This window comes from Monodon monoceros, unplaced genomic scaffold, assembly GCF_005190385.1.
Source record: "Monodon monoceros isolate NGI ecotype Baffin Bay Population unplaced genomic scaffold, NGI_Narwhal_1 Super_Scaffold_21, whole genome shotgun sequence".
In the NCBI taxonomy this organism is placed as follows: Eukaryota; Metazoa; Chordata; class Mammalia; order Artiodactyla; family Monodontidae; genus Monodon; species Monodon monoceros.
The window spans coordinates 113483656-113502518 of NW_021703778.1; the positions used below are offsets into that span (position 1 = coordinate 113483656).

The 18863-nt window shown below is 51.1% G+C and overlaps 1 protein-coding gene across 1 annotated transcript; it reads right to left on the reverse strand.

Annotated features, from left to right (window-relative positions):
• Window positions 1-3227: 3227 nt before the first annotated feature.
• Window positions 3228-7626, reverse strand: FOXA1 (forkhead box A1). The gene is made up of 2 exons (XM_029238333.1): window positions 7285-7626; window positions 3228-4938 (listed from the first exon to the last, which is right to left on the reverse strand). The coding sequence occupies exons 1-2, from the start codon at window positions 7354-7356 to the stop codon at window positions 3610-3612; spliced, it is 1401 nt and encodes a 466-aa protein (XP_029094166.1). The 5' UTR covers window positions 7357-7626; the 3' UTR covers window positions 3228-3609.
• Between the last annotated feature and the right edge of the window lie 11237 nt (window positions 7627-18863).

The window sequence follows — 18863 nt, forward strand, 5'->3', positions numbered from 1 at the left end:
TGCTCGGTGGCGTAGTCAGTGGATCTGAGGGCCTCCGGAGCTTTGCACTTGGGTCTAAAAGAAGGTTTTCCCTTCTCCCTCCCTCCCTCCCCTCTAGAGACCCCTCCCCCACCTCGGGCGAAATTCCTAAATAAAGCGAGTCCGGTGGACCGCAGCTGAGGGATCAGCATCCCCTTTCCGGCCCTCTTCTGCAGGAGCCTCCGAGGTGAAGAAATATAGACGCTCCAGGACGAAAAGGGAGGTGGGAGGGGGTCGCGGGAAGGCGGCGCGCTACGGGAGGGTCCCAGCACTCCTTGAAACCACAGATGTTTTCCTCCTGGCCCTGGGGCGCGGCGCCCTGGCCCCGGGCGTTCCGGCGTTTGTGTGTCCGGGTTTCCGAGGAAGGGATTACGCAGCGGGAGCAGCCGCGGCAGCGCGGACGTTGGAGCCGCAGGAGCGGTAACAAGGCGCCTGGCCTTCTTTGTTGACTTTTAGGTCTCGGGCTCAACAGAAGATTTATTCGCTAGGAGGGGAAAATGCCCGAACAATGAAGAACTAACTGCACTTGTCACCTCGAGATGCTTGCGGTCCTTCTCTCTGCCCTCCTTACCCGGCAACCGGCCGCCCCGACCCCAGCCCGCGCGCTTCCTAACGCACAGGGCGCAGATGGCATCGCCCAGAGGTGGCTTGAGGGAGCGGTCAGAAAATCGCGTGAGAAGCCTACGAGGCGAGCCCCGCTCCCCGCCACCCACAGGGCTAGCTCCCCAGGCAGGTCTCCAAAGTGGCCTCGGCCGTAAACCCGCGGCGCCTCGGCCGCCGCAAACCCTGAAAAAGTTTCCGCTTAGTAAGAGCAAGAGCTAATAGGCCGACTTTAGCCTGGTGGGTGAATGCGAGACACTGATATTATTAACATGTTAAAGAGAGGGAAGGGAACAAAGTTAGACGATTTAGGTTCAGTGGGGCCGGGTAAAATTCCGAGGCCCAAGCTCACGCCTTTATATTACTTTTGGAATTCAAATTTGCCAACGTTTGCCCGTTGTATAAATATAAATAACTATTGGGATTGAAAGCTTTTTCCTCTTTGAGACTTTGACGTCCTTCCGAGAGGCCTCTAAATTAGATTGTGAAATTACTCAAACCAGTAATTTCCATCTCCTTTCATTAGCTGAAGTGAGAGCGGGGGTTGGATCTCTGGATTTTTCTCAAGTGCTACATGGCACCCCTTCTCTCATCTGGGGAGGCAATTACGCGATAATTAAGGGACTCACACAGCTCTTTTTATCTTGTCCGCGGTAAGGAGTGGGGCGATCAAAGTAAAGGCTGTCCAAGTTCAAGCCCTGGCGAGGATGGAGTTCATACACAAGGGCTCAGGCAGGCCAGCCTCTGCTTGGGCTGGTGTTGTTATTGTTGATGTCAATCCGAACGAGACTTACAAAGAAATAGGTGGACTGGAAAGTGAGCCTACTATCAAAGGAGATTAATGATTTTGTGATCTCAACCAACTGTAGGGGTGTGAAGCTGCATTTAAAAGCTTCTTAGAAGGCAAACAAATCATCAGTTTTAAGCTCTCAGGAAAAAAATTAGAAACAATATTTTAAAAAAATATCTTCACAAAATACAAAATAGCTGCAACCCTGAAATGTCTTGGTGGCACAAAGCTTCCCCTGCAGGAATGAATTAACTCAGGCCTCCCCGGGCCCCCTCTAAAGCTACCATGATGGTTAAATTTTGCTGCTCTTTTAATAAAAAGAGGGTTCTGGATCCTCTGTGGTAGACAACTTAATTTTATCAGCTACATCTGATATTTTATTCTTACTCGAATACTTTTCAGATAAAGGAAAATGATACATTGGGGAAGGGGGGAAGGTAGTTAAAATAATAATATGAGTTTATTGTGGAAAGGCTCAAAGGAAGCACAGAAGGCTTAAGACCTTGTCAAAAATTGAAGTAAACATTACTGGGAATAAAGAATCTTAAAAATCTCAATTCTTAGGAATATTAAATCAGTTTATCTATCTTTTTATTTATCAACTTTTATTGAATCTCCTTAATTGCTTTTTACTAGCTAGATGTTCATATAATAAACATAAACAAAACAAAATTTTTAGATTATTTTCCTTTTTGTCATTTATATTCAGTGCCCGGACTTTGAAAAATATCATATTCAAAATATCTATTTTGTATTTAATTAAGGAAAATAACAGAAATCCTCTTTTTGTTAACATTTGGTTTATTTAAAGTCCTTAACTGCAAATGATCAAGAACATATTCCACAGCTTAAAATTTATCATTTTCATTATTTAAATCAAAATATTTTAATTACAATCACATTGATAAAAATTAACATTTTAATTTGTAATTTTAACCGTCATTTAAAGCAATTTCAGCTGTAAAGAAAAAAAGAATAAACCATGCAATAAATTAACATTGAGAAAGCGTAGAGGAATAATAATGAAACCCGTCTGGCTATACTAACACCATGTCCAACTGTGAAAAGTGCATTAACACTGAATGAAACAAGCACATGATGGCAATAATTAAAATGACCACAATCAACTGGATTTTGGAATCTTGGACCAAATTTTGAAATACATCTCCCTATAACTTATCTCTCCTCTAACATTGTAATATTCCCTTTTTTTCTGGAGAAAATATCCTTTAAATGGTATGGATACATAGAAGCTAATTTTACACATTATGTGACCTCAGAATGATAAGACCATGGCCCTCTGCAAAGCAAGGAACAGAGTTATTGAGGAGGGCAATTCTCGAGGAATTGATTCCCAGAGCTATATATGGGTGGAGAGGAGGGGAGGAGGGTGTCTTTGTAACTTCTTGGTCAGGCAACTCTTTCAAGAGCGTGTATATCTCCTACCTATCACTTCTGTATGTTATGTAAATATATGGAAGATGTACATAGCTGAGCATGTGCATAAATAAGTTCATATATGATATATATGTATTTCATTTTAAGACATCTGCTATCTGAATGTATCTGAAATGTAAGCTGAAAAACAAGTGGCTCTGATGTTTATAATCTGTTTATGATTTGCTGCATAATGGCAGCATTGTCCTTCAATACTTTTAACAGCCCTAGTGTCTACTTGTTTTCCACCCTTTCAGTTCTTATGGTTAAGAGTATTGCCACAGACCTGTAAACTCCTGTGTGTGTGTATGTGGGGATGGGGGTTAGGTGAGGAGGGGAAAAAAAAGCACAAACAAATATTTTACAAGCTTGACCATCTTTCTTTTTTTTAAATAAATCCTGCACAGACTAGAACACGTCTGCAGGTGGAAGAGGAAAGAAAGGGAGAGGGACAAGGAAGTAGGAGGATTTTATATATATACATTTGTGGATCATTAAACTTTGCAGGAAAAATGTTTGTTGGTTTGGGGCTGTTTTTTTTTGTAATAATATACACAAAGCGTTCGGAACAACAGTAACAAAGTAACAGTCTTTTGTACTGGGGGAAAGATTGTGCACAAAAAAAATAAAATAAAAATAGTTGGGATTTTACTATGCTGCTGTCGGCTTGGTATGTGTGGTTTTGTTTGCTGTTGATTTCTCTCTTTCTCTCTCTCTCCTGCTACCAGCATGGCCATGCCAGACAAACCCCCAGTCCCAGGGAGCTAAGAAGTGTTTAGAACGGGTCTGGAATACACACCTTGGTAGTAGGCTGGCTCCAGGGCTGAGGGCTCAATGGGGCTCCTCGTGGCCACCGAGGCGCTGCCGAGGGGTAGGCTGGCGGGCAATGCGGTGCCATAGGGCGAGTACTGTAGTGCCTGCTCGTATGACTTGAAGTCCAGCTTGTGCTGCTGCTCCGAGGAGGACATGAGGTTGTTGATAGAGAAAGGGTGGTTGAAGGAGTAGTGAGGGTCCCCTTTCAGGTGCAGCTGGGACTCGTGGGGTGCCAGGCCATGCGCCGGGTGGGAGGGGGGCACAGATACCAGTGCCCCAGGCCCGGAGCTGATCGGAGGTGCAGCCGAGGAGGCCGGAGTCTTCAACTCCGAGGCGCCCCCTGTCGCCGCCGCCCCGCTGTGGTCCAGAGTCTGGGGGCTGGCAGCGGGCCCGGGGGCCGGCGCGCCCTCTAGCTGGCCGGCCTTACTGTGCACGCCCCGACGAAGGGGCGAGTCGGCGCTGGGGTTGGCAGCGCTCGAGGGGTCCTTACGGCTCTCAGGGCCGCCCTTGGCGCCGCCGCCGCCGCCGCCCCCGGTGCCTGGCTGCTTCTCGCACTTGAAGCGCTTCTGGCGGCGCAAGTAACAGCCGTTCTCGAACATGTTGCCGGAGTCCGGGTGCAGAGTCCAGTAGGAACCCTTGCCCGGCTTGTCCGGGGAGCGGGCCACTTTGACGAAGCAGTCGTTGAAGGAGAGCGAGTGGCGGATGGAGTTCTGCCAGCGCTGCTGGTTCTGCCGGTAATAGGGGAAGAGGTCCATGATCCACTGATAGATCTCGCTCAGTGTGAGCATCTTGCTGGGCGCTTGCTGGATAGCCATGGTGATGAGGGAAATGTACGAGTAGGGCGGCTTGGCGTGTGGGTAGCTGCGCTTGAAAGTTTTGGCGTCTCCGCCGCCACCAGCCCGGCTGCGCCCCAAATTCGACGGCGCGTACGCCATAGGGCTCATGCACGGGTTCATGGCAGCGGCGTAGGGGCCCAGGCCGTTCATGGAGGCCGCGGGCTGCGCGCCCATGGCCCCCATGCCGCCCGGGCTCAGCGTCGTCCCCATGGCCGTCACGCCCGCCGTCATGGTGTTCATGGCGCCCGCAGAGCCGCCCGGCATGCCAGCCACCGCCCCGGGGCTCAGGCCGGCGCCAAGGCCCGGGTTTGCATAGGACATGTTGAACGAAGCCGGGGTCATGTTGCCGCTCGTGGTCATGGTGTTCATGGTCATGTACGTGTTCATGGAATTCATGGTGCCCAGGCCCGAGTTCATGTTGCTGACCGGGACCGAGTTGTAGGCCTGGAGCGGAGACAGCGTGAAGAGGCCCCGAAGGGCGGAGTTAGTAGTGGGCGCAGGCAGCCTACCGGCCGGGGCAAATCCGAAAACAAGAGAAGAGCATTTCTGCAAAGCATAGGACTCCCCACCAGGGGCAAACCGTCGGGCGCCCTCCCCAGAACCCGCAAAGAGTTGTCTTGCACGGCAGGGGAAAAATCCTATCTCCGCAGGCATGAAAGACAAGAGCTCACAGAAAATATGTCCCCAGGAAGATGTGTAATCGCCTTACACGCCAGGCTCAGGGGCCGGCTTCTAGGGCCCCTACGTCGCCTCTATCCATGCCACGCGGTATCCCAGTTTCCACCCCAGCCTGGCCTCGGCAAAGCGCCCTTTTGGTTGAAAGGAGTTAAAACTCCGAAAACAGAATTAATCTCGGATCCTTTGCTTATTCACTCCACCTTAAGGGTAAGATGTGTATGGCGGTGCAGCCCCGCCTCCGCCCCCAGTAGGGCCACAGCGCCAGCTCGGCACACATCTCACCTAAGCCTGCCAGGCATTGCTGACCACGTAGCGGCCTGGGCAGCGCGGGGTGGCCGTTAATTAAACTCTCCCTGATAGAGCAAATTATCTATGGCCTTATGACCAAACATTTCCAAACAACTGGCTTTACCGTCTTAGCAGTTTTCACCAAATGGTGACTTTTTATTGTTTATTATATTTAGAAGTGTTTTCCATCTACTTGTAGCAATTGTAATTTTAAAAGGGAAAAAATACTCAGAAGTTAACTTTTGGAAAAAAATTAAAAATAGATCTATAAAAAAATAGATCTATAATAGGAGAAGGGGTAGGGAAGGGTGCATAATAATATCAAGGCACTACATACATTTAACTTTAACATGACTTTATAGCCATTCATAAACTTGCACTAATTTCATTACCTATTTCCACGCCCCTAAGGCTTGAAAATTTTGGTGACACAATTTGTAGAAATAATCATATTTTTTCCACATTCTGATATTTTGCCGCTGATAATCTCAAACCTGGCTTTTCAAACTATATACGAATAGTTTCAAATACTTTACAATTCCAAAATCAAAGTCCGCTTATTTTCTCTTAATGCTATTCTACTTTCTAATTCCCAGTTTTAACCTGTAAAGAAGCTCTTTTCATAGAGAATTTAACTGACTAGTGACTGGTGATGACTGTATCTAAATTAAACCTGAGGAAGAGTTCTGAGCTCTTTCTTAAATCATCAGTAGGAGAAAACCCTTATCAATAGCAATCTGAGAATGCACTAGATATGTTAAAAAATATAGAGTACAGAACTATAAAAACTATTTCTGTTATTTAATAAAACTAATGATATCCTTAAATTTATTTTCATCAGAAAATATGACTTTATTTGAAAACATAAAAGGTGAACAGATTTAACTAGGCACACGTTCTGCTGTAGTATGCAAATAAACTCGAGGTAAGTTTGTGAATATATACATATAAAAATACAAATAAATTAATTACCACGAAAATACTTCCTGATTTTATATTTTTCTGTCCATGTCTTAAAGTATTTTTTACTTTTCTTTTCCTCTTCCCAAGATTATGCAAGGCAGTTTCAGTAAACGTTTTCAATAATGGTAAACTATTGAAGGGTAATCACCAGCTATTTCCAGACAAATACTTTTAGTAGGTGGTGGTCCTGCCTGTACCTGGTTTTCCTCGCAATCCCTTTGTGCACATAAACCACATGAACGTGCCACCAAGGGGACAATGAAGAGAAACAGGTTCTCCGCCCGCCCGGAGTGCTGGAGGAAAAGTCAGCTCGCACTAGCGCCACCCAGCGGTTCTAGAGAGGAAGGAGCACACTTCTGCCCAAACGGCTTTTGAAGTTTTACAAAATTTCGGAATCATTTCATTATTAAGACGCTCAACTTAGCGGCTGCGCGCTTTCATCAGAAGACATCTGAGAATCCAACTGCGGAAGGAAGAGACCGCCCTGAGGGCTAATTCTGGCTTTTTCAAAGTTGCCTCAAACTCGTGCCGGCGCCCGCCCGCCAACCCGCGCTCGGGACCCGGGTCCGGGCTCTAGCTCCCGCTCTCGGCAGGGAGGAGGCAAGTGCGTCTCAGAGCGCGTGTTTTCAAAGCCAGAGTTTCCTAAAACCGTCTCGCCCTCTCTGAGCGCCGATCGCCGGGATCCAGTTCCCCGGCGGGGCTGCGGATCAGGCTCCCAGGCCCGGCCCAGGCCCGGCCTGGGCTAAACCCGGTGGGTAGGCACCGGTGGCACAGAGGAGGCGCCCCCAGTCGGGGGCCTGCCTCGCCCGACCTCCCCCAGTACGGGCTCCAGGAACCCCCCGCCTGCTGCCCGCCTCTCACCTCCTGTGTGTCGGCGTAGTAGCTGTTCCAGTCGCTGCTCTCGTGCCCTTCCATCTTCACAGCCCCTAACATCCTGGAGCCACCCTGCTCGATGCAACCATCCAGCCCTGTGCGAAGCGACTGGCAGCCGCGCGGGGCGGGGGGCGGGGAGCGGAGTAGCTGCAGTCAACTGAGCGCCCGCGTCGGCCCAACGCCACCCTAGCGAGGAGGAAGCCAGGCGCTGCGGGGCGCGGCGTGCGCGGCGGCGGCGGCGGCAACAGGGCGGGAGGGGGCAGGCGGCGGCCGCGGAGCGCGGCGCCCGGGAGCGCCTCCGCGGGAAGTGAGCGGGCGGCCTCTGCGAGATGAGTGCAGTTGAGCTGATGTGGATCTTACGTCGCTCGAGTGCCCACCTCCTCGTCCTCTCCCCATTTGTCCGCCGCACAAAGACGCTCGCACCTACAAAGCCCGAGGTGCACCTGCGAGGCGGCCGCCCGCCAGTCCAGCCGCCGCGCCTCCCGCCCAGCCACGCCGCCGCGGCGCGCGCCCCCTGCGCCCCTCCCGCCTAGCCCCCTCCCCCAAACCCGACCCTCACTTTGTTTGCCAAGCGGCGTAATTGGTTTAAGCCGACAGGCTAGGGGAAGAAGGAAATGGGGTGGTGGGTGTGTGTGTGTGTGTGACCCCCCTTGGAAGAGGAAAAAAGAAAAATAGGCGGGGCCGGGCGGTCTAGCGAGGGTTCTGGATGAGAACGTCGCAGCCGGAGAAGGGCTGGGGGCGGTGGCGTTGGAGGCCGGGCTTGCGGGGAAGTGCGGCTACATGACCCCAGGGTCTCCCCAGGGGGACCCACGACCCTCCGGAGGCCCTTGCGGCGGCCCCGTCCCGAGCCCCTCCTGCCTCCTACTCTTCTGCCAGCTTCCAGCCCCCGCCCTTCTGATTCCTGACCTAAAGTTCAACCGCGGGAGACTGGAAAATACAGACTCCCTCCACCACTCCCACTCCCCCGCCCCCGCCCCGGTCTTCAGGCTTGATAAAGGAAAAAGCCCCACTTTTGCCCCGTCACTAGAAACTCGGCCGTCTGAGCCGAGCTGAGTGACGTTAGGCCGATCCGGGCTCCTGGCTAGCAGAGTGGAGACGCTGCCACGAAACCCGTACCTGCGGCTAACAGCAGGTGAGTCACAGCACCGTTTTATATCTTTATGACACAACTTTTTTTTTTTTTCCGCCTCGGTCCGCTCTACTCCCCCTTGTCATCTGTAGCGATCATAAAGAGGAAGAAACTGAGAACAGATGTCTGTGTGATAGGGCAGGCGGACCCAAGTCGGGCCGTCCTCCCTCTGCCCAGCTCCTCCTCCCGCCCCCCTTCCGCAGCCTCGGGGACTGAGCTGGAGGCGACAGTCTGGTTTCTGATAGGGAAAGGTCAGGGGGAGGGGACATCTCCCTAAATACGCACTGGGAGAGCCTGGGCACGGGAATGCATCTGCTCGGCTAGAGAGGTGCCAGGCCGAAGCCAGCGGTGGTGACGGAGGTGCCTGGTCCCATCTCTGATCTGGAGTGGCCAGGCTGGGACCCCCGGTGTTCGCTTGGTTTCTAATCAGTCCTGGACATCGGTGGGAAGTGCTCCTCCAAGCAAAGCCTCTTGGCTCCTATGAGGCTCTGGGTAGTGGATTGCCCACAAGTCCTGGGGAGAACCAACTAAAGTGACTGGGTGATAAGCACTGAGTTGGTGAGAGGTTACACCTTGGTGCCTGTGTGAGTTTCTGAGTGTGTGTGTGTGACCATGTGTGTGTTGTACTTTCCGAGAACCACTAGGTTTCTTTAAGTAGCAATAAAATAAAGTCTTTCTAAAAGGACTAAGAATCCGCAAAATATTCTTGTTTGGCAAAGTTTTAAACTGTTATTAATCTCATTTTAAGAAATGTGTTTTAACTTGTCTTCCAAACAGATACCTTCCCCCCCTCAGCTTTGTTCTTTTAAATCTTTCTTCCTTGAAATCTGGCAAGAGAATCACGTTAAATCCTTGAACCAAACAAATCTCTTAAATCAGCAGGGGAGCACGAGAGGGTGAAGATGTGCAGTTAAGGAAATAAAAAAGATAAAAGCTTTGGATTCAATTCCTTTTTTTTTTTTAAACAAAAAAAGGGAGGGGAGAAACGTCACATTGTAAGAAAAGAAATGAGGGTGAAATTAAATCCACCTGGAACTCAGTAGAGCAGGAGCCCTCCCCAACTGCAGCCTGTCCCTGTGACTGCAAGTCAGTCCTATCAGTTTGTGTGAATGTATCTGCACATGTGTGGGTCTGCACATATTTCTCAGGGCGACAGTCAGAAACTAATTCTTTTGTGCAAAGTTCCCATCAGCAGCAGGACCTTAGTCTCATTTGTAAAGTACACGGATGCTTAGGCTCCTCGGCCTGATGGGGGGAGGGGGGACTTTCAGTGCTAATGAGCTTCCTTGTTCCTCCCCGCGGTGATTCTCCAACGCCCTCTTGGCTCTTCAACCACATCGAGCATGACTAGGGTATTTTCTATGGGTAATAACAACTTAGTAATAGCTTTTATGGTGCACAAACAGCCGGTGCTTTAAGGGAAAAACAAACCAAACAAAACGCTGTAACCTTAAAGGGGGTCAATTAGAATATAAAATATTCTTCCTTTCAGGCCACATCTCAAACCTACTAGGCCTCATCTTAAAAACAAAAAATCAGCTTAGGGGGAACAAGCGCCCACTTTTCATAGGGGATGGCCAAAGCGAAGTTTCTCTAGGGCTTCTTCAAAGCCCAAGATCGGTGGTGAAGAGTGACCTCTGCCAGCTTTAGAGCCTTGATCCAGCTTGGGGGTTCCCGGGTCCGCGGCCCGAGGAATGCCCGCGAGCACAGCGCCTCCTGTCGTGGGAAGGGAACGCTGAATCCTCTCGAAGGCGCCCCCCCACCCCACCCCGGGAGCGCCCGCAGGCGAGATTGGAATCCCGCACGCCTCCCTCAGCCAGAGAGTTTTGGTTCATAGAGCTGACTGCCCGAGGCCAAGAAGAAGGAAAGGTGGCAGCTCGGTGAGCTTCCTTAGCCTCTCTCCATCTCAGTGGCGGTATTCCAAGACACCTAACAAGTTTAGAAGGTGAAGTTCTAGTGTACCCAGATGTCTGTCAGTCATTTCCCCGAGGTTTAAAAAAGAAGCATCAGAGCCATGCTGGGTCTTTGATCTGGAAAATAAACAACAAACAAATAAATAAGACAAAGCTGCTGCCTCTGCGTTGCTGACCAGTACACAGCCAGGTGACGTGCTTGGCGGCTGCAGCCATTTCCAACCTTTTCTCCCAAATAGGCCCTGTCTTTACTTGTTGCAGAAGACTGCTGCGCTTTCCGGGGAACCAGACCTTCCTTCAGCATCGGGGAGGCTGGGTGGGTGGGTGGGGACTCGAGGCAAGGGATCCCCGACGGCAGCCACATGGCGGCTCCTGGGGCGTCCCGAGCCAAACTCTCTTGGACCAGGGCGAATAGCGCGAGCCTGGACTGGCACAGGTAGCGGGGAGGGCAGGCTCCTTAGAGGGAGGGAGTCGGGGCAGTCAAGACGGTGAGGTGCGCGGGTACTCCAGGTGACTGAGGAAGGAGGGAGGGGCCCCGCCCTTCGCGGAAGCTGCGCCTCCTAAGCCCTTGGGGTCCGCTCCCCGCGCAGTAAGGCCAAGCGAGCCGACGGCACGTGCTCCACCCGCCAAACCCGGCCATGTCTGCTTCGCTTTCCCAGCGTAACGTGGCTGGGAGCCCGTTCCGCAGATCTTCACCGGGGCAGGGAGAAGCAGAGGGTGACGACTGCGAGAGAAGGAAGCAAAGGCCGGGGGCTCGCGCCTCGGGCCCAGCTGGCTGCCTTTGGCGGCGCTAGGTCCTACCAGTTCAGCGGGACCGTTTAGCCGGGTGGGCAGAGAGCAGGGCCGGGGTGGCGGGGTCAAAAATCTGTCCCCTTTCCCCTCCAACCCTTCCCCCTGACAAGTCTCAGCCAGATCTCGGCCGCGGCCGTGGGCCCAGCCACGCTCGCTGCAGAGTGGGTCCTGCTCCTCTGCAGGCTCCCATCCGCCACCCGGATAAGAAGCTTAAATCCTCCACCTCCCAGGGAGAATCAGACGCAAAGAAACTAAGACCTGTCGTCTTTCACGCGGTTCAAAGTCGCCGGGGACTGGGACCCGGGTCGGTTTAGGACTGAGGAAGGCCTGGGACGCTGCAAGCAACTGTTTGCTCTTGCTTGTGCCTCGCCTTCGAGTACAGAGGTGTGTGCCGGAGCTGGGAAAGGGCCGGAGCGCCGCGAGAGGGCGGACCCCCGCGCCTGCGGTCAGCCTCGCGCCCACAGCGGCCCGAGGCGCGGCCTTCGAGTCCGGCCGCTGCCTGGACCAGTGCGAGGCGCCGAAGGGCAGAAGAGAAGCACCGAGCTCCTGTTACGTGGCTGCCTTTCTTTTCTTCTCCTTTACTTTTGTTTCTTTCCGTCCTTCCTCTGCCCTTCCTTCTATCATTAAGTCATTAATTAAGACATTAATTCACAATTCACAAGACGTCCGACCCTCAGTAGGTAGGGGCCACGGGACCGCCTTAACCTGTCTTGTCTGTTACGTGCGGGGAAGTCTAAGTTTTCCGGCCGCAGCCCTGGCTGGTTTCTGTGTGTGTGGATCAACACATATGCACATCTAGGGCTTTCACTTTACTGAAAAAATTTTAATGTAACATTTGAATCCCAATTCTTTACCACTGGGTGTGTCCCTTCCCCTACTAATCCTGGAGCCGCTGCCGGGTTTCTGAGCGATCCGAGGCGCGGGCCTGGCTCGCCCGCAGCCGGATGCCGGAGCCGGAGCTACTTCCCACCCGGCCTCACCCGCGGGCGACAAAACCTTCTCTCTGGCCGTGACAGCCAGCATCTCCTTGCCAAAAGCAACTCTCATTTTCATGTATTCAAACGAGAAATGTTGGGAAGGGCGACTTGCCCTTCTGCGCAATCACTAGCCTTGGGAGGTAGAAGTGTCCGGTCGGTCCTCGCAGAGAGCAGGAGCCTCTTTTCCTGGAGGGTAGCGCACAAAGCGACCCCCGCCCAGGCCTGGTCCCCTCGGCCGTCGCGCGTCTTCAGGCAGCTGTTTCTCCGAGTTACCGACGACTGCTTTATTCACATCGGTCAGCACCAAATGCCCCAGTCCCAACTAGTCTCCCCTCACTCCTGCACGCCCCTGGAGTGCTATCTCTGCTTAGTGGTGCCCACACTTTGCCTCTGGCTATCTGAAAACCTCTAGGGACGGGGTGTTGGGGGAGGAGCTGGAAATGCGCGCTTCAGAGTTGAAAAATTAGAGGGAAACGTGACAAACTTTTAGGTCTGAGAGCAGAAAAGGACTAGAGTGGATGAGTCCCTACTGTGTGCCACCGACGGGACGGGTGGGTGGGGGACTTTGAGATTCTGACGTTTTCCCTGTATGCTGCTCTGGCTGTGCAAGAGCTAAGAGGCTGGAAGCCTGGGCATTGGTGTTTCAGAACCTCGACTCCTCCAAATGCGCAGAAGCTCACGCTAGTGGGGAGCAGTGATAGAAACCGAGGGTCGAGGCTGTTAGCTTAAACCTCAATCCTTCCCTAACAGTCGAGGAATGTTTAACTTCTCAGTCCCTGAACCGCCCCCTTCCCCATCCACCCGTCTACCCCGTGCCCAGGAGCTTTCCCAGGGCCCTTCAGTCTGCCCTGGTGGTTTAACTTGGGCTATTCAAATGTGATTACCCTCAAATTTACATACTACTATTTAACACATGCTTTTGTAACAATTATATAAATCATATCCTACACATGGGGGGAAAAGGGTAAAAATGCATTATAGCCAGGCTTTCCCCGTTGTATTGGCTTCCTGATCTCTCTCCTAATTTTAAAATTGTGCTTTTGGATTGGCATGGTATGACTAGAGGGAGGTTACATTCATTATTTAAAATTAAAATTCGATTGGACAACACTATTGAGTGGCTGCTTTGGAACTTCCAGCAAGCTATTCCAGAGCTAACATCAGAGGAAAGTTTTGTTTTAAAAATAGTGCATCTGAAGCCGCTTGATTTTCCTTGTCCTAAGGGTCACAGAGCAAAACCAGTACTTAGCTCACATTGCAGTGAGTTTGCTTCTAAAGAGAAACACTAGGAAGAGGCCTCCTTGGCAGCATTCCCTTTTGCTAGGATACTAGCAAAATTTGTAGGAACTCTCACCACTTTCTGAATGCTGCCATCCTGGTTGCCTACTGTAAATGGATCAAAGTAAGGAAACGCAGCTGCCAACACTGGGCATTACCCGTGGCAAGCCCAGTGCAGCCTCCCTGGGTCTGTGGTGAGGACTTTGCAGACCTCCCCAACCAACTGAGGTCTTCCCTGCTTAGGTCCACACCCTGCTCTAAATTCCTGCCGGGCTCTTATCACTCCTCAACAGCAAATTCCATTTGTGTCTTTTCATTCTTTTCTCTCCCCCACTGGATTAGAAGCTCTCTGAGGGTGGGGACCACAGTTGTCTGCAAGGCCAGAGCAGAGCCTGGAGCATAGTAGACTTCTATGAATATTTGTTGACTCAATCACTGAACTAACTGCCCCAATCCAGAGACTAGCCAGGTTGATGTCAGACGGGAAAGGATGCTACAGCCTAGAAACTGTATCCACTGACTCCAAAGTCTCCAAGTGAGAGCACCCCAGGGACGCGTCTCAGTCTGGTGGGCCTGTGAAATGAATGGACTAATGGACAGTAGAATGAACAAATGGATGGACAGATATTTCTGGCAGAATGGCCAGGGTCTCAGAGCCCCGGAATCCTGGGGCTTCCAGGCCCTCTGGGCATGGCTCTTCCCCTGGCAGTGATGCTTAATTTTAACCAAAATCATCGTGGTGACATGATCAAATGGGAGATGCCCCCACCTCACCTGTACCTATCCTTTGGCAGAATCGGTGGCGTGCTTTTCCATCTAGGGCCGTCAACGTGTGACCCAAGGCAAATATTTTACTTTCCCCGCTGTGAAAAGGCAGCAGCGCACCTTTCAATAAAGATACCGATTAAAAGTTAAAGAACCCCATCAACTTTCCATCAGGCAAAACGTTTCACTCGGAGCTGTAAAGGAAACCTCCGTGTTTAAATAATATGTTTAAATTGTCCAAGAAATGAAGCCGATCCCACGCAGTGAAAAGAAACAGCCTTTCAGCAGATCTGCTAGTCCGGGGTTGTGCTCCCGGGCTTCCAGTTCCCGCCCTGGCTCTGGGGGGCGCCTGGGGGGCGGGGCGCGAACTGGGCCGGGTTGCGCAGGGAGAGTCACAGATGTGATCCTCCCGGGTTGCCAGACGCTCAGCGCGCCACGGAGGTGGCAGCGCGCTCGAAATTTATCAGGCTTTTACCTTAATTGTCTTCCTGTTTTTAGGATCTAAAGCATTTTAGTCCACACACCTTCCCAGTGCGATGTAATGATTTTCTTAAAGGACCACTGAACCTCTTAGGACCTGCCATGTTGTTACAAGGTATTAACTGGAGACCCGTCGTGTCAACTTCTCCTCCTGAAGTTTTATTTAACATGAAACCATGCGTGGGAGTCCTTGAGAGAGGATGCATGTCTGCCTCCTCTTCTGGACTGCTGTCGCTCAGGAAGCCACCTGGCAGCGCGATACCCCCCAGCCGCATCTGGTGTCTTTGATGTGCAATTCCCCTACACCCTACCCGCACCGGCGTTGTGAGCTCAGCCAAGGCTCGGATGCCGCCCGGGAAGCTGAGCGGCAAACTCCCTGCTTTCAGACCACGCTTTCTTCCCGGGGCGGCTACTCACGGGGACCCCGGTCCCGCGGCGCGGGAGACGGGCTTGGCACTTGGATGGAGCGCGACCCACCTTGGAGGCTTAGGCTTCTAACAGATCTGCTGTTGGTTTGTTTTCTTTCAAACGCTTTCGATGATGCAGTCGGCGGGGTGGATCCCACTCTCGTCACCCCACTGGCCTCCTTCTGCCAAAATACCTTCCATTGTGAATGGCTACTCTCCTCTGACCTCCTCATGACCCTCCCCTCACGCCCCCCCAAGAGAAGTGGTTTCAATAAATAAAGCATAGTGCTTGGGTTGAAGGTTTACACTGGGGCGGAAGCTTCTAAAACTCCTTCGGGTGCTGGAATGGGAATAAACCAAGGCATTGTCCCAAGAGATGGGAGAGGGAGGAAGCCTGGACTAGAGAGGATAGGAGAAGATACAGGCAGGATGTTGAAAGGGGTGGAAGGGCGTGGTCAGGAGTTTGGCTACCCTCCAACTGACCTTGAATTTGCTGGGGAACCCAGACAGATACTTCGGGCCTCAGTTCCCTCCTTTTACAAATGAGGAGCCTGGACTTGATGCCTAGGTTCCAGCAGCTGTCACTTGTAGGAACGAAGCCTGGAGTGGCTGGTGCAACAGTCAGGCCTGAAGACCCCACCCAGGGGAACCAGGACCTGTGTGAACCTAGGAAGGAAACCATTCTGGTGATGGCGGGTGAGGAGGTGTGACTCATCTTCTGGAGTGGTGAAGCATCTCTCTGCGAGGGGCGAAGACTCTGGGATAACAGGTAGCAGAAGATTTTCCTCCTGTTTGCTCTAGTTTTGTGGTCTATGTTTCTCCATTAATTTTGGGCAAAAGCCTTTCCCTTTTCCATTTCCCAACATCTCCAAAGACAGCAAGCAGCAGCAGCAAAAGTAGAGGCTGTGTTTCAGTTTCTCAGACCAGGCAAAGCCTCCTCAGCTAGGAAGCAGCTGCAATGCTCTGCACACTCCCTTGTGCAGGGCTGGCACCTCTGAGGCTGAGGGCCTCTGATTCTTAGTCTCTCATTACACAAGCCCCAACCTGGCTTGTTCATGCAATTGACAAGGACAATAGGGTTTATGTTTAAGATCACAGATTTGGAATCAGATCTGGATTCCAATCTGTACTCTGCAGGAGACTTGCTCTCTCTGAGCCTCCGTTTTTTCAACTATAAAATGGGCACATTAGTACCTGCATCGCACCAGTTGAGTGCAGAGTGTAAGTACAATAAATGGTAACAAAAGTAAAGCGCCTTCGCAGAACCCTAGGAACCTGGGCGGTGCTGGATGCTGGAACACGTAGTGGCAGGTAAAGTGAACCTGCATTCTAGGCGCCTTCGGCCCTCCCTTTTTACCAGTCTTTTCCAGGTGGTCACAAGCCAGGCTCCCGTAAATCATGGTCTCTCCCGGATACAGCTGGCAGGGAGGAGGAAGCACCCGCGTGGCTATTGAGCAAAGAGCCGCAAGCCCAGCCACATCTCGGCGTCCATCGCGACCCTGCCTAGAATCTCCTCCCCATCTCCCCGAGCCGCGGGGCCGCCCTCTGGGGAGCTGGCAATGGCAGATGAAGGTCCGGAGGCTGCATCAGGCACACCTTAAGGACTTTCTGGCGGGAGGAGGCTCAATGGGTGAAGAGATGAGAGATCCCGTGCCTCCGGACCCCTAGGACACGCAAAACCTGCCCAGGGCAGCCAAATTGTCTTTCCCCCCACCCTCCGGTGAGAGGAGGGAGGTCCAGCTCCAGAAGCCCTTCGTTGCTTCTCCCTCTCCCCACCGTCGACGGGGCACAGGCACACTAGGTGGACCTAAACCATCGTCCTGGCTCCGGTGACCTCAGGCAAGACCTGGGGCCTGGATCCAGGAAGCATCCCTGTGGGAGAGGCGAAGAGAGTGAGTCTGGGCTTCTGGGAGGCTATTCCAGCTATTCCACCCTCAGCACCTGAACTTGGGGAGCACTGAGGTGAGAAAGCAGGACCCTTGATTCGCCCAAACACTTTTTTTCTTTCTTTTTGGGATCACCCTCTCCACTTCCCCTGTCCCTCGCATGGACAGAGTTAGAAGAAACCACTTAGGACTCATTTGGAGAAGTATCACTTAAAGACATTTTCTAAAGTCCTCAAACCCTGAGACAATACTACTGCAAGGAAACTTTAGTTCCTGTCTTTTATAATTATTTGATATAGATTCCCTTATAAAAAAGTTTCTTTCTGGTAGTCCAAGTCCATCTGAAATGAAGCAAGCATGCTGGACTTATGTCTGACCCTTCAAATATCGAAGACCCTAAACAGTACTTTGCATGTGCAAGAAAGCTTAGTGGGACACTGAGGTGCAATCAAGACAAATAATTATAGTATATGAAAAGACCAAGCCACAAAAGGATTTTGCCAGCTACATATAGATTCATCTGATGAGGTGAAAATTCACGAGTTGATTAACCCTTCCTACTGAGGAGGCTTGGAAGAGCTAAAGTTTTGGGGTGAATCCCTGGAGCTCATATGAATAACAGCCCACATATTTCAGACAGAGCTTGGATGGGCTAAGAAGGTCCTGTGTACAAGGTTCTAGTAAGTTTTTGAATTCTGCTTCACTTAGTAATAAGAACCAGGCAGATAAAATAAAATCGTTCCTTCCCTGGAGGACAGAAAAGCAACACATCTTCAAAGCTTATTAATTTTCCTTGGATTGGTATTGAGGGAGGTGCATTCAGGGGAAGTGGGCAGGTACACAGAAGTCTCAGGCAGCAAGGGATCCCTAGCTAAATGCAGCTTCCGTTTTTACAGCTTACTTAGGGAGAGTTGTTAGTCTTTCTAAGCATAAACCAAGCATTGGTTCTCTAAGCTCAGTGTTTAGGCTACAAAGCATATCCAACAGTCTTACATGCTTACCTTTAGAAAAAAATGGTTTGACCCCAAACTCAGCAAAATCTCTAGTGCATTACCATACTTGGAGAACACCTAAGCAAAGCCCTTTGGAAGTGTAAAGTGTAACTGGAATGTCAAATACCATCCACTACCTCCAAGAAAAATAAATCCTTAGTTCTCAGCCAGGTACACCTGCTTTGGACCAGGCTTATTAGTGTTATTTGTATCTTTTCTTTTCGAGTGGATAGTCTTACTCACAGACTTTTCTTTCTGCTCTGTGCTTGCTATTTTTATCTTACCTTAAAAACCCTGAGATCAGGCCTGGCGCCAGACTTCTGAGACACCCCAGGGAAGGGTGATGGCTAGCTTCCCAGGGGTCCATTCCTGAACTCTGTAAGCTCAGGTGTTAGAGTCACATCAGAGTTCAGGGTCAGGAGGGAAGCCTGGCATATGTTAATTAGGTCACCACGGGGAAAGTAGGTGAACAGGCTGAGGCAAGCAATGCCAGGGAGGACCCTAAGGCAGGGGAAGCTGTCTCAGTTCATTAATTTCTGTGGATTAATGCAGTACAGGCAACTTTGGGTAGTAGACTTTGCTAGTCATTCTCTGTTATTCTTCTGAGCTCCCTCCTCTGTTCTGTCCTCTGCCCCAGAGGCCAATCTCTATGGGGCACATTACCCAGTTTTCCTTGCCATGGGACTTCCAGTTGGATTTGGCCAATGTGGGGATAATGATGCAGGCATGGAGAGCAGGAAGCCAGAACAGTAGGAGTACTTACTCCTGCTTTCTCCCTGCATCAGTGTGGCTTTGTCCTTAACTGCCTCTGTGTCTATAGTTCCTGTCAGGCAGCTCTTCTTCCCAGTTTCAGCTCTCACCAGGCTCTGCTAACACCTCTTTTTTTTTTTTTTTTTTTTTTTACCCCTTTTCCCCTTCAGATCAAGGGTGGTAATACCTTCCTGCTGT